The 14943-nt window shown below is 34.5% G+C and overlaps 1 protein-coding gene across 4 annotated transcripts in view; it reads right to left on the bottom strand.

The window, feature by feature from the left end:
- PDE4B (phosphodiesterase 4B) overlaps positions 1 to 14943 on the bottom strand; it is a 502155-nt gene that overhangs the window by 328356 nt on the left and 158856 nt on the right. The window contains exon 1 of one of the 4 annotated variants that reach the window (XM_069480106.1): positions 6567 to 6972. The exons of the other annotated variants lie outside the window; for them this stretch is intronic. Within the exon in view, the coding sequence (XP_069336207.1) occupies positions 6567 to 6802 (236 nt within the window). The 5' untranslated portion in view covers positions 6803 to 6972. Of the gene's footprint in view, positions 1 to 6566; positions 6973 to 14943 lie in introns of those variants that run through there. 4 annotated transcript variants of the gene reach the window in all.

Genomic DNA, 14943 nt, shown 5'->3' with positions numbered 1-14943 from the left:
CATCCTCTTTTTCAAGGAATCTTCAAAATGGTTCCTAGGACACTGACATTCCAGAAAATGCAATTTGAAAGAAATGCTTTTTTTGAAGTCACTGTATCCTCAAACCCTTTACATCTAATCCACATAATTTGCAATAAGCCTGAGTTGTGAGAGGTGTAGTTAGGAAGAGGAGGACAAGCCTGGCTCTGTCAGAGGAACATACCATATCATAGTTCCCTTTCACAGAGGTGTTGAGAAGCAGTCATCCCTGTTCTCCCTAAGTTCTAGCAAGAAGCAACCTGAGAAGGTCAAGTAACTTTTTTAAAACATAAAGTACACAGTGGTAACCAATGATATCTATGTCAAACAATTTACTATGAGTGAGAGATGTCTCTAACCTCCTAATTCAGAAAAAAAAAAAAAAAAAAAAGACAGTACCAAATGAGAAGTTTCATTCCTGGTGATGTCTTTTCTAGAGCACAAGGGTTATGAATTCGCAATTTCCTCACTCTACAAGTCACAGACTCTTACTTCCAAGTTCCCCTGGGGAAATCCTATAAAGATCTCAAATTGTTGTAGCTATTGCTAGTGTTTATATTATAAATGTTGCATCAGTGGGAAAATATAGATAATTAAACATTCTAATATATACTATGTAAATATTTTGAAGGCAAAATAACAAATGGATTCCTCTATACAATACTTCCACTCAGCAGTTGATGAGAGAGATGTAGAGAGCTTTCCTGAGCTAAAGCACCAACTGTGCTGCTTGATGCATGAAGAATAACCACATAAATAATTGTACAGTGCCACAAATATTTACTTTACAGCACTACAGCCTAGGAAGTATGACTTGTACGTGGTGGCTTAATTAAATAGGCTACCCTGTAAAACACTTAGCCTCTAGTGAGATATTGTAATTAAAGCTGTATCTGCAATATCATGGAACACAAAACAGGAAGCAAGTTGGAACAGCTCTCCTGACAGAAAGGGAGCACAGCTATCAAAAGATGGATGGAGTAAGGATGCTTGTAAAATAAGGGTCAACTAAGCTTCCTCTCCTCCTCCTTCTTATCAGGTTAAAGGAAAGGTGGTCTAAGAATAAAGGGCAGGAAACAGGAATAAGATTCATTCTTTCTTTTATTTTTTCAAGAATATTAATATATATTAAATTTCATCCTTTCTTGTAGGTTCCTGAGGTATATAAAACAAGACAGAATCCCTTCTCTCATGAAACGTAGCAGGGGTAGAAGAAATAAAAGGATAAAACAATATAACAAATAAGCATGTTTATCATGTATTTTCAGGTAAGAATAAGTACCATGGAGAAAAATAAATCAGACTAAAGGGCTAGAAACGGTGTTATTTTAGATTGGAGCGGGGTCAGCAAAAGCCTCTCCAGCTAGTGACATTTGATTAGAAGCCTGAATGGAAGTAAGAGTGAGCTGTGTTGACATCTGGGTACTCATCTTCCAGGCAGAAGAAAACCAAGTGCAAAGGCCCAGAAGTGTAAACGTGCTTGGTTCGTTGAAGTAAAGAAAGAAGGCTCGCGCTGCTGGAGAACAGAAGATGAGGTCAGAGGCATCCTGGGGCCAGATAATATAGGGCCTTAAAAACCATGGTGAGCATTTTAGGCTCTTTTCTAAGAATCACTTAGATGCTTCCAGCATGATGCTGCTTGTGTGTTGATAGTGATGTTAGAGAAGGAAACACTATAAACATCCAAGGAGAAAAACTGGGAGATAAGAGAGGGAAGAATGGAAAAATAAAGCAAATGTGATTTTACAAAAAGGGCTTAGACTTGACTTTAGCAGTTAGGCAGTGCCCAAGCTTGCCGGGCCACCTTTCGGCATGTGTCCTGGGGGTTGTCTCCATTACTTTACAAAGCCCTTTTTACAGTAAGTATTTTAAAAATCCAATATATTGAAGACTTGAGGGCACTAAAAGGTCAGGAAAACACTATTTATAGATATACTGATAAAATGCTTGCTCTGATTAAAGCAACAGCCTCAGACCATGATTCATAGATTTCCACTGGCATTTCATTCAGATGGCGGACTAAGATAATTCCTGTTTAAAAAAAAAAAAAAAAAAAAAAAAACCTCACCAGGAGTCTGCACTTAAAGCAAAACACAAAGCACCTCTGGTAAATTAGGACCAAGCTAATTGGGTTTTCCCCTCCTATGCACCTTTGCTATGATTGTTTGGCACATGTCAGGGTAGTGAACCAGTTAGTACTATGCACAGCATCATGTTGTTAGAAAATAAATGCAAGAAAGACCAAGTTCATGCCCTTTCCTCCCAGTTTCCATAAATTATAATTTGTTAAGTCATAAAGAATGTCATAAACATGATTTTCAATGTTACGGGATATACAAAATAATTAGAAGCCATTATCTCTCAAATGCACATTCTCCCTCTTCCCTTTGCCTCCAAGCTCTTCATCCTCCAATCTATTCTCCACACTTTCTGCAAAGTACCTTTCCAAAGTAAAAACTATATTCTTTCTCCAAGGGAGATCTAGAAAGAAATATTTTTAAAAAGGAAAGACTATAGATGGCAATCCACAACCTGTAGCCGCTCCCCACGGATGATGGGCTGAAGCCCCGAGTCTTATTCATGTTACTGGAAGTCCTAGAGTATGGCTCCAATCTAGCAGCACAGTCTCACTCTCTGGCCTTCACACCTTTCTACTTCCTAGTCTTACTTCCTCTTGGGCTGTAACCACAGTGGACTATGTGCACTTTCCCCCATGCTCAGAGTCAAAGCTCAACTCAGCCGCTTATCTGCTGTAAGCTTGGGCAAATTACTTATCTTCTCTGACCATTCCTTTTCCTATAAAATAGAAATAATAATAGTATATAATGTATATACCCCATGGGCTTGTTATGGGATTAAATAAGTAAATACATTTAGAATAATGCCAAACACATTACAAGTCCTGAATAAATGATAGAAGTTGTCACCCCTGATTTGGGGTTAGGGACAAATACTACGTTGGCCTGAGAACTCTGGCAGTGATTTCCCTATTCCCTATTCAGCATCCCATTGACACTGTCCCTTCTGAACAGTGACACTCTACAGTGTATGTCATGTTTTTTTACCTCTATTTTCTTACATCACCTAACAATGAGTGTGGCATCCACTTTCGGGTTTCAGAATTCAAAGAATTTGGAAATCTGAGATGGTAGTTCAAAGTCAAAATAATGATTAATGAAATAGAAATAATTAAAAAAAACCTAAAGCAATTCAGAGTACATTTTATATCTGCAAGACATAATACTGAAAGGAACATGAACTTGGGGTACACTTAAACTCCAAATGAATTAAATGAGGAAATGTATATGAACATCTAGTAAAAAAAATATATAGTACATAGTGGAATACATGTAGATTGAATCAGAATTTTTTCTTTTCTTGCTCACAGCAGTACTCGATTATGTATGTTGACTGAATGAAACAGAAAACCCTGGGAACAGCTAATAATGATCTTCAGATTCATGGAGGTTCTTGTAAATCTTTTCTAACTATCCACTGAGAGGGAAAAACAGTGTATATTATATATAAGTAATAAAGATTAATCAGGAGGAAGAATTTTCCAACAGCTGGACTATGAAGTAGTAAGATTGTGTACTAAGTGAGGTTACAGAATTATTTTCTCTAGTCGTAAAAGTAGGACAGATTCCTGTATGTCAAAGATGGAGTAATTGTGGTCCTGCCCAAGGGTAAAAGGGAGCAATGAGATAATCACCCAAATTCCTTCCAGATTTAGGATTGTGTAAATACTCTGATTAGTGACAACGCATCTACCTTTCATTAGATATTTTTTAAATACCCCCATTTGGAATTTCTTAAATCTTCTGCCATTAGCCCACACTGTATAACTTGGGTTTTCAAATCTAGAACTACACATTCATATACCTAAAGTATGAAATCTACAAATAACTGAAGATTTTTTAAAAGCTGTTTAGTGGGTTTAGATATAAACTGCATCCTCTGCATTGTTTAGCTTCATCATGAAAATTACTTTAATTTCAATGCTGGAATCAAAACAATCCAATCTTCTTAAAAGAAGCCTACTGTCTACTGTAAAGTAATAACATGTTTTTAGAGACTTCTAAGTGCATATCTTGGAATTTCTAACTTAAATGCATGGTTTGAAAATGCCAATCGTTAATCGTGAAAGGCTGGTTACATTTCATTATAACAAAGAGGCAAAAATAAAGTACCTATACTCTTATTTCATCATGTAACTATTTCATCTGATATTAAAAAGTACCTAATTTTAGGTACTTAATTTAAAAAAAAAAAACCTCTAAAATACATAAGATATATATGTCTATTTTCCAAAAAGCGATTTTCATGGCATATTTCATGAAAATAAATTTGAAAAATCTTAAGCATATACTCAGATAAAACAATAGAAATAAATATAAATATAGACCACCATGAGCTGAAAACAAATTGTGATACAGCTTTGCTAAGAAACAGAAGAAGGGGAGCGTGCAAGTTAGAAGGAAATAAAAGATGAAAATGAATCATAGTCATTACTAAAGTTATTTTATAAGTTTAATGATTAATGAATTCTTTAAACCTATATTATAGAACATTATTCCAAACTCATATTTTTTTTGGCAATTGTGAAGAATTTTGTTTTAACTCACCTAAAAGAAGATCATTTTTGCATAAGTAACATCAGATATCATTTAATTGTTCTTTTTACAACTTGCTGCAAGAAAATTTGTATAATGCATGAGTAAAACTGGCTTTTTAGTCATTTTAAAATTTGGGTTCTTTGAAAAGGAAAAAAACTCAGTATTTATAGCTCTATGTTCCTAGCACATAAAAAATCTATTCTAAGAAAAAGAAAGGTCACATTATTATATTTGGGAACCAAAACTCAACATTAAGGAGAATATTACCAGGGTTTTATGAAGACTTACCATATCTAAAAATTAACTATCTAAAATTAAATATCCTTTTGCTCAAAATAATGGTTTAATATTAACTCAAGTAGTAAAACATATGCATCTATTAATAGTATATTTTATATATATGTTCTTTTTGTGAGAACTAGTTAACAATATGACCATATATCTTCCCCTATTTAGTTATACTACTTAGCAAACTATATGCAAATATACACACGTTAGGGGTGGGATAAAGCACAAGAGAGAGAACTTAAAATCAGTACATCCTTATATAAAAACCTTATCTTTCTACTAGTGCTACCACCATTGGTAGGTTTTGAAAAACTAATCACGTGTGTTCTACAAGAGATTACAATTAAATAACAAGATTGAATACATCAAGAAGATGACCAATAACATTCTCCAATAAAGCAATTATATCAGCAACAGTCCATTGCCAGGAAACAAGAATAGCCATATCATATTTAGCCAGGCAAAGTATGTGTTGACTAAACATATGGTATCTATTAAAGGCATGCTACATCTTTCTAGGGGTAACCTTAATTTGCCAATACACTATGCAGTAGATTACGCAGACAAACATTTCAGATAAGTAGAAAATAAGTCAAGTGAATATTAATTTTCAACAATCAGATATCCTCAGTTTATAATGCTAGTTGGCAATTTAGCTTGCAGTCACAAAATGACGATGTTATAATTGCCTTTAAGAGGTACGAGCTCCCTTTATTGCCATGATCCCTAGTAAATAAAACAGAGGTATAGTACCCAATTTTGAAAGGTGCCTTAATCTGAAAAGAAATAAAGCCTTCAAAGAAATCTGAAGTGGTCCAGCTTTTACAGGGAAAGATAATTTAATATTATTGTGTTTTTCCTTACATTTCATTATTATACTGGTTTAAGGAGGCTACCTTAGTGTCTTTACATTCCTTATAAACATACATATGAAAGGTGGTAGGTTCAGTGCAATTTTTACAGAAGGTTCTTGAATTTATTTATTTGGCATTCCCAAAATGTCTGTAAATTTTAAGTTTCTTTTTTTAAAAATAAGAGGCTCTTAAAGATAACAGCACTTTGAAATCATAAAATAAAGTGATTAGCCATTCAATTTCAAAAGTGGGAACTTAGTTTTCCTTTAAGTAGTATGAACATAAAAGTCAATAAATCAAAAACCCATCGGTTTATACCCTGTAAACATGTGGTACAATTAACTAAGTTTTACTTTATACATTGTCTTAAGAAATAAATGAGAACTAAGATTAAAACACTTATTTTTGTCCCAAAAATATTTTTAAAAATCATCAACCACAGAACAAAAAAGTCACCTATCACCTCAAAAGAGATTAAACAAAAAACTCACTTTTAAAACTACTTTGTTATTCTATTAACCTAGAATTAGCTATGTATTTTTTAAGAGCAGTAATTTTAAAGAGTCTCTACAGTTAGAGGCATATTTTATCTGGAAGCAGCCAGTAGCACAATGATAATTTAGCACGCAGTGCATTTATGTATACTTCAGCTGACCTGGTCTCCATTCACTTCACACTTGTGGTATGTATTAGGAATAAAACTCAAACGTTCCATTTTCTACATTCTAGATCACAGCTGCTTGTGCAAGAATCTGAAAAGCACTGTAGATACCTCTAAGTCCCGTCTTACCATGTATGAGCCACAGTGAAGCGACGACGCTGCCGAATGCTTTTATTCACCAGCAACTTTCTGAAAAAGCATGGTGAGTTCCTTGGTGAACTGCGTGGAGAAATTTTGGGAGATGTAGGTCTGTTTCCCGGTAGTCTCGGAAGCTCAAGTTCTAAGTGCATTTGCTCCTTGAAAGTCTTTATGCAAACCTCAGATTCAGAAGCAGTAAGTTCCTTTGAAGAATCTTTTGCTGTCATGTCTTGTAAGGAGTGCTAGCTTTCACCATACAAAACAAAAGCCTCAAACATAGCAGAGATACTGCTGCAGGTTAGAAGGCTGCTAAGTCTGCAAACTATTTCCAGTTTAATTTGGGAAGCTGTGGCTCCAATGTATGCTGCTTAGAGCAAGAGCAGCATACTCGAAGAATGGCAAGTCAGGCTGTCACAAGAAGCTTTATCAGGCTGGCTTTGCCTCTGAAAATGCGCCAAAGTGCTTCCAATGTCAGTAGCCTCCTTGTGGATGAGGTTTGTCTGCAAGCTACACACTGACACTCACTGAATTCATTCAGCTGAATATATCAACTCATGAAATATTCATAAGGGTTTCTGATAAATCCTTTACATGTATTTTTTTTTAAAAAATCTTATCAAACAAGCTGCATTCACTAATGGATAGTAAGCAAAACCTAATCACCTAGTCACTTGTTCTGTTTGCACAAAGAGCAGAACAAGAATCCATCTAGCATGTGTAATGTTTAAAGTCTTCATTCAGAATTATCTTGCTCTGTAATGCACACAACAGTAACTCCACCTACCAAATGCTATTGGTTCAGGATTAAACAACTGCTCTCTGTTTTTTCCCCTTAACAACACCCTTCATTGCTCAGATTTTCGCAAAATTTGTGAGGCTCCTGTCTTCATCACAGTATAAACTGATTAAATCAGGAATTGTCAAAAAAGCCTAGCTAAAACAGCCTTCCAAATTCCATTTCTGAGTGAAAGAGCTGATTTGCTGAACTTTTTTTTTTTCCTCCCTTCTCTAGAAGATGCAAAACAGCATTAATATAAAAAAATGTCAGTGAACAGGAAAACACTGGATTTGGTCCATTCCCCCAAGGAATTTAAAGCCCAATCTTTATTCCAATAAGCATTATCCTCATTCTTCTGTTTGAGCTCATTGTTCATGGACTGCCCACAGCAGCCACTCTATGTTAGATGCACAGCCACTGCTGACAGCCAAAGCTCCTCAAATCTGAAATGGAGGGAGCAACCAGGACAAATGAATGCTCCCAGTTAAGGTGCAGAGACCAAAGTCAAGCACTATGCACGTGTTTGTACGTGCAAGTAAGCGTACAAGATACTGTATGCTTGCGTGTGACTATACAGACTTGAGAGTGTGTGTGTGTGTGTGTGTGTGTGTGCACTTTGTTCACAAGGGATTCGAGTGAGACATCCAGGCAGGGGAGTTCAAAAAAATGTCTCAAGTCCAAAAGTAGATCACTGTAACCTGACATTTAGATATACACTGGAATTCAGCTTCTATATTTTAAAAGACACATGGAAGTAGAAAGAATATTGTGGTGCTTGAAGTTGTGAAAAGTCTGTCCTGGCAATGACTGTCGCCAGGGCCAGTCTGATCTCAAACAAATTTGACAAAGCAGATCTAGGGCTAGTCTGCCAGAGTGACAGAAAAGGAATGATTCACAGCAAGACTTCAGTGAAAAATGGAGACATTTATTTTTTCCAGTAAGGTGTGAGATCTTCTACCCTTATAAAATCATTCATATATGTCAGATACTCTGGCTAGAAATGTGTTAAATATCTAAAGGGCTAAATAAGAGCAGATTAACTCATGTGTAGGAGCAAGTAGATCCCATACCAGCCCCTGGGGAAGTGGTTCAAACACAATAGGAAGGGATTAAACTACGGGTTTGCAGGTACTGTCTTGGAAAGCATATCAATATTTCAATAATTAACTAAATTATATTATGAACAAAAGCACAGTTACGGAATTTTAGACTTGTACTGAGTCCTAATAATAGGAGTCATCACCTTGTTCATTTTCTCATTCCAAAGACAAAGAAACAGAGCTAGAGAACTTAACTGACTTGCCTAAAGTCATATTGGTAGTTGATATTAGGGCTAAAACGAAAACCCAGGTTTTCTGATTCCCAACTGAGTGTTCTTTAATTCTATTACAATATTGTAATTTTGTCCAGGGAAGTCCCTAATGCATTTTTTAATATCTAGAGATATTTTAACTACCCTATTTGAGAAGACAGATGGTTAGTAATATTATGGGAGAAAATATGGCTAATGCTACCTATTATTTGCTATATTATGAAAACAAAGCTGGAACTTTCCTTCAGCAATAGCATGGATTAAAATTGGAACATGAGTATATGTGATTTTGCCATTACTCTGAGTGACTTATTAGCAAAAAAGTAAAATGGCAATTTTAAGTCACTAAAGGTATTTCTCATATTTACTTTTCAAAACTTCTAAAATATAGTAAGCATTTTAGAAATTTCCTTCCCCCAAAATTGGCAAATTTTACAACCTAGATTTAGCTGTATGTAAACTGGGGTTCAGATAAGGAAGCACAAACTTGCCTAAAGCAGCATAATAGTGCCATTATAATTACTTCCCGATTCTTATTGCCAATTTACATGACATCATGTGGCATTCCACATTACCCTTTTCACTTTACCTGCTATGACAGTCAATGTCCCAATTAAAGAGAAATTGAGAACCATCCTAAGAAATAAAGTTCTCAAAAATATGTAAAATTTGTTAACTCTGCCTACTCTAGAAAAATTTAGGAATACCAAAGAAAGTCTATTGACACACAAAACTTAAAAGATAACCAAACTGTTTGAAAGTCTGAACTACTTAGTTCTGGGAAAAAAAAAAGAATGTTTACAGGTAAACGCATGAAAGTGTGTTTCTAGAGTCAAAATGCCAAAGACAAAGGAGACACTGTGCCAAATACAGAAATCAAAGACAAATCTGATGGTAGGAAACAGGAGATGCTACCTAAGAAAAAGTAAACACAAGCACAATAAAAGCAAACACCGTGCTATATTTCAGCAAAGAATACTATTTTGAGAGGTAGCCAGGAGAACAGGAGAGAAAGCAAATAGAGTTCATGTGCCCTGTTGAGTGCCTAGGAAGGAGCTAATGAATAAAATGAAAACCTTCTTGCCCACACATAATCTTTAGCCCTTGGCACCTCAAAAAGAGAAATGAGTAATTCTCAACTAATTTATCAGTGTACAGATATTTCCCTCTGGGAATGATTTCAGAATTACAATTATAGCTACATCTCAATTTTAGATAATGAAATTTCTGGTATCCACATCCAGACAAAGCAATAAGAATCAAGAATTTATCACATTAAATACCATTAAAGGATTTGAATAGAGTTATATAGTCAATAATAATTAAATAATGCATTACTTATAGATATTATGGACAAATTGAAAACATTTTGATTTTCATTACATTGAAAAGGAAGGCCAATTAATTACAACCAAAGAAAACTGCAAACTTGTAGTAGGAACATAATAACATTATTTTAAATGTTTTTAGAAGTTAACAGCTTTGTAATAAAATTATTTCAGATGAAAATAATTGCATTTTTTTTACGTTCAATATCCTTCAGACTTTAAAAATTGACCTGGAATAAATGTTCTCTGACCATTTTTCAACTGACTGTTTTTATAAAACTAAAATATTTAAAGACACAAAACAGCAGTTTCTGTGCAATAATATTACACCTAGCACAACATTGAACTCAAAATTACATGGCTCCCATTTGTCATTAATATAAAGCTGGATACTTGAGAAGATAATTTATTGGGAACTTTTTAAAAAGAGGAATAGATTTAAGACTATCAATATTAACAAAGTTGAATTATTGTTGATTATATCTTTATTTCACTGTCTAGATCTTTTTTTCTGAAACAACTCACCCTCTGAGCACAGCCATTCGACTCTATTCAATTAAAGATATACCAGGGCCTTCCTTCAGTCAAAGACATGGTAATAAGTGAGCAGAGCAGAACACCAACAAACCACTGTAGCCTCTTCCAACAGTATAAGCTGTTATACAACAGTATATAACAGTAAATACACTGTTATAAATAACTATATCACCACAAATTGCAACTTTCCTGTTATAGTTTTAAAACATGAAGCTAGAGAATTATTCTAACATGATAGAAAAAATATAATATTCAATTTAATTAAAATGGTTATATAGCTATCTTGGAAAAGAAAAATTAACTGACAAATCTTAAGAATAAAGAATTATAGAGATGTAACTTACATTTGCTGCATGCCTACTGAGTGCTAGAAATGCTAGTAAGCATTTCTAATAAATTATCTTATTTGATCCTCTTAAACATATTAGGCAAATACTGTTGAAATTCCTTGTTTGACTTCCCCATGTATTAAATATTTAATATAAGATCCTTTAGGGCTGGACTGAGTCTTGTTTAATATGGTATTTCTGGAATGTGGGATAGAGTGTATGGCACAGAGTAGACATTCAAAAAATATTTGTAGACTGAATGTACATTATTGTTCCCATTTTCAGATAAGAACATCAAGACACAAAGTTGCATAGTTTTTAAAGAGTTGATCCAATCATCAAATCGAGGTCTTCCCACCCTAACTATAGCATCCATTTTATTATACTACACCAATGCTACCCAAGCTTTTTACAACAGAGGACACCTAATGGGACAGAAGAGGAAATTTAGGCTCCCAGGGTGATCTAGTCATATTGCTAGAAGTTCATCTTCACATGTACTAAACACCCTTGAGTCTGAAGTTGCCTAACATGTTATCTTTATAAGATGATGTGAATTACTTCACTTTCATCTGTATGATGCTATTTAATTACTCATCTTTAGTAAAATGTCACTTCAGACAGATCAGTTTTAATCTGTACCACCTGGTGAAGTCACCCGAATCCTAGGTGAGAGGTTTGCATCCTAGATGCTTGAGCATGGTATGGTATCGTGTTTCTTCAAGGTGGTGCTATTCAAGAAAGAATTGCCCATTCAAAGCCCTCCAGTGACTCCTCATCACTTAGGGTAAAAGCCAAAGTCCACATAATGGCTTTAATTAGGGTTCCTAGATGAATGAGTCCCCGCCCTCCCCCATCTGCAGTACCTCTCTGAATTCATCTCCTTCCACTCTCACCCTAGCTAAGTCTGCTCCAGCCACACGGGCCTCCTTTCTGTTCACTGAAGATGTTGTTCGAGCTTCCTTTTCCCCAAGACATCTGCATGGTTTTTTCCCTTATCTCCTTCTAGCGTTTGCCTAAATATCACTTGCCTGATGAAATCTTCCATAATAGCTCTGTTTAAAACTACGCTCTCCCCCATTCTGCTTTAATTTTCTCCATAGTGCTTGTCAGCCTATAATGTAGTCAATATTAGTTAATTACTTGTTTATTACCTGTTTGCTCTGCCTAGAACTTAAGTTTCATAAGGGAAAGAACTTTGTTTTGTTCAATCCTATAATCCCAACTGCCAGAACAGTGCTTGCCACCTAGTAGGTGTTTAAATAAATATTCATTGAATGAATAAATAACTAATCTGCTCAGTGCAGAATAAGATGAGGGGGGCATCAAACAAAAGTGGAATAAACTATCAAATTAGAGCAAGAGTTATACTGGCATTAAGCAGTAACTTTTTCAAAATTTTATGTATTATTTAATGCAGTTTTCACTGCCTGGAGTATTTATGTCTCTATTTTCTTTGCCGAGAATACTATGTCTTTTCCATTAAGACTAAATTCAAAGGAAAACTCCTCAATGAAATTTTTTCCAACTTCCATAGGTAGAGTCAGCTGTTTCATCTCATCTCTACTCCACCAGCATTGGGTTCATCCCTCAGAATGTTTTGTAATATATCATGGTTCCTGTTTTCATTTGTCTCCCGGCCTAATCTATGAGCTCTCCATGGACATAAACTATTGCATTCATCTTTGTATCTTGAGAGCCTGACGTTGCATTCTGGTTAACATTTATCAATTAAAAATATGAATGAAAAATAAATTTAGTGCCCTAAATCATGCCCTCCGATTAGTCCTGGATTTTTCTTATCTTGAAAATTATTCCAGCCAATATCCTAACTTCTTACACCTGAGCTTACAAAGGATTTCAAACTAAATCATAGCAATTTGGTTATGTTTACCATTTTAACTCTCATTTCTTTGTTTTTTTTAATAATTATTATTATTCACATCCTCACTGCACTGCAAAAGCAGAATACCAGTGTGTTACAATGTCTATTCATTAGGTGGTGAGCTGGTAGCATAAACTTGCCAAGCTCCCTCCTCTCAGTGCTTTCTGGCTTTGGCAGAGTAATTAGGTGCTTCTTTCACAAGGCACATTCTGAGAAGGCAGATTACACAGAATAAAAACACTAAGGAAGTTTCTCTCTTTGTTTCCTAGGTCATTGTTAACATCAAGATATATTAGCAAGGATGAGTCAGACACCTAAATGCAAGGAGAGAAACTGCTCCCATGGAAGGTGTTTTAGAAAACACACTAAAAGAGGGTACTCCAGTTCCCAAAGATAATATTAACCTGTCAGCAAATTGTCTAAAAGGGTGATTTCAAATGAATAAAATATTAGAGATATACTTGCTGAAAACAAAGGTATATTTGGGAAAACCTTGCTCTGTGAAAGGAGCTTTTATTTTTATTTTCTACCCTGTCAATAGTCTTATGTGAAATAGGTAAGAAAAAAATAATTTAGTATTAATCTACACTTAAAAATTATAAATGTAAACAATTACCTATGTAAGTCCAGTTAATCGTGATACTATAGAAATCACAGAAAGAGTATAGCACACATGAATATTAAATCAAATTCACTCCATTGCTCTTAAAAAAAGAATAATATTGAGGGATCAATTTCATGTTTAAGTATACATTTTCAAGCTATTTCACATAAATAATATTCCTAAATTAATATTTTGATATTATGAGTTTTAAAGGCTGCAGAATACATATCAATATGGAAAAATGCTCCAAAAATAGTAGGTTTGATTCTTAATTTCAAGACTATTTGTTTATTCACTACATATTCTGTTAATTTTAAACCTGCTTATATTAGAAATGTTTAAAATTCAGTAATGTTAATGATGATGGTTTATTTGCTTATAATGAAGAAAATGGAATTTTATTTATCAAGACTGGCTATAAAATCCTAGAATTAAGAAGTAACTCAAATTTAATTTCATATAAATATTTCACATCATCAAAACTGCAATGTTACTATGTAAAATCAAAGGCTTGAGCCATTTATATGTAAGCATGCTGAGCTTTATAGCAAAGGCTTTTGAAGAGATTACATATTGTTGGAAAGCTTCCTTTGTTATTTTTTTTGTCTCTTTTATTTTATTTTTTAATTTATCATGCAGTAAAATTGACCTTTTCTGGTGCACTGCTTCTATGAAATTTAACACACATGTAGATTCGTGTAATCACCACCATAATCAGGATATGCAGTTCAATCATCCCCAGAAAACTCTCTTGTGCTACACCTTTATAGTCATATCTTCCCCCCACCCTTAATCCCTGGCAACTTTCCATCTGTTATAGTTTTGTCTTTTCAATGTCATATAAATGGAATCATATAGTAGTTAACCTTTTGAGACCAAATTCTTTCACTCAACACAATGTCTTTGAAGTTTAGCCAAGATGTTACATTTATTGATAGTTCGCTCAATTTTATTGTCAAATATATTTCATTGTATGGATGTACCACAGTTTGTTTATTCATTCGCCCACTGAAGGACATTTGGGCTGTTTCTAGTTTGGGGCAATTATGAATAGAGCTTCCGTACACATTCATTTACAAGTTTTTGTGTGAATACATGCTGTCATTCCTCTATGGTAAATACCCAAGAGTGGGATTCCCAGGTCATATGGTAAGTATGTTCCTCTTTATAACAAAATGTCAAACTGTTTTCCAGAATGGTTGTATCATTTTGCATTTCCACCAGCAATATATGAGAGTTCCAGTTGCTCTACATACTTGTTAGTACTTCTTTTCAGTATTTTTTTTATTTTAGCCGTTCTATTAGATGTATAGTTGTATCTCACACTGGTTTTACTTTATATTTCCCTAGTGGCTGATGTTATCTTTTCAAATGATTATTTGCTACGTGTATATCTCTTTGGAGAAGGATCTGGTCAAGATTCTTGCCCATTTTCAAATTGGATTGATTCTTTTTTTACAATTGAGTCTTCTTGCCCAGTCTGCCTACTAGTGTTTACTTGTCAGAGCTCTCAGATAGCTGCTCTATGCATTCTGTCCAGGACTTAAAGCTGTATTCAGTGGTAGAGACAAAATGGAGTGTATTACTCCCATTTT

The sequence above is a fragment of the Eulemur rufifrons genome, chromosome 8 (genome assembly GCF_041146395.1).
Source record: "Eulemur rufifrons isolate Redbay chromosome 8, OSU_ERuf_1, whole genome shotgun sequence".
Classification (NCBI taxonomy): domain Eukaryota; kingdom Metazoa; phylum Chordata; class Mammalia; order Primates; family Lemuridae; genus Eulemur; species Eulemur rufifrons.
This window is presented reverse-complemented; position numbering and strand designations above follow the sequence as displayed.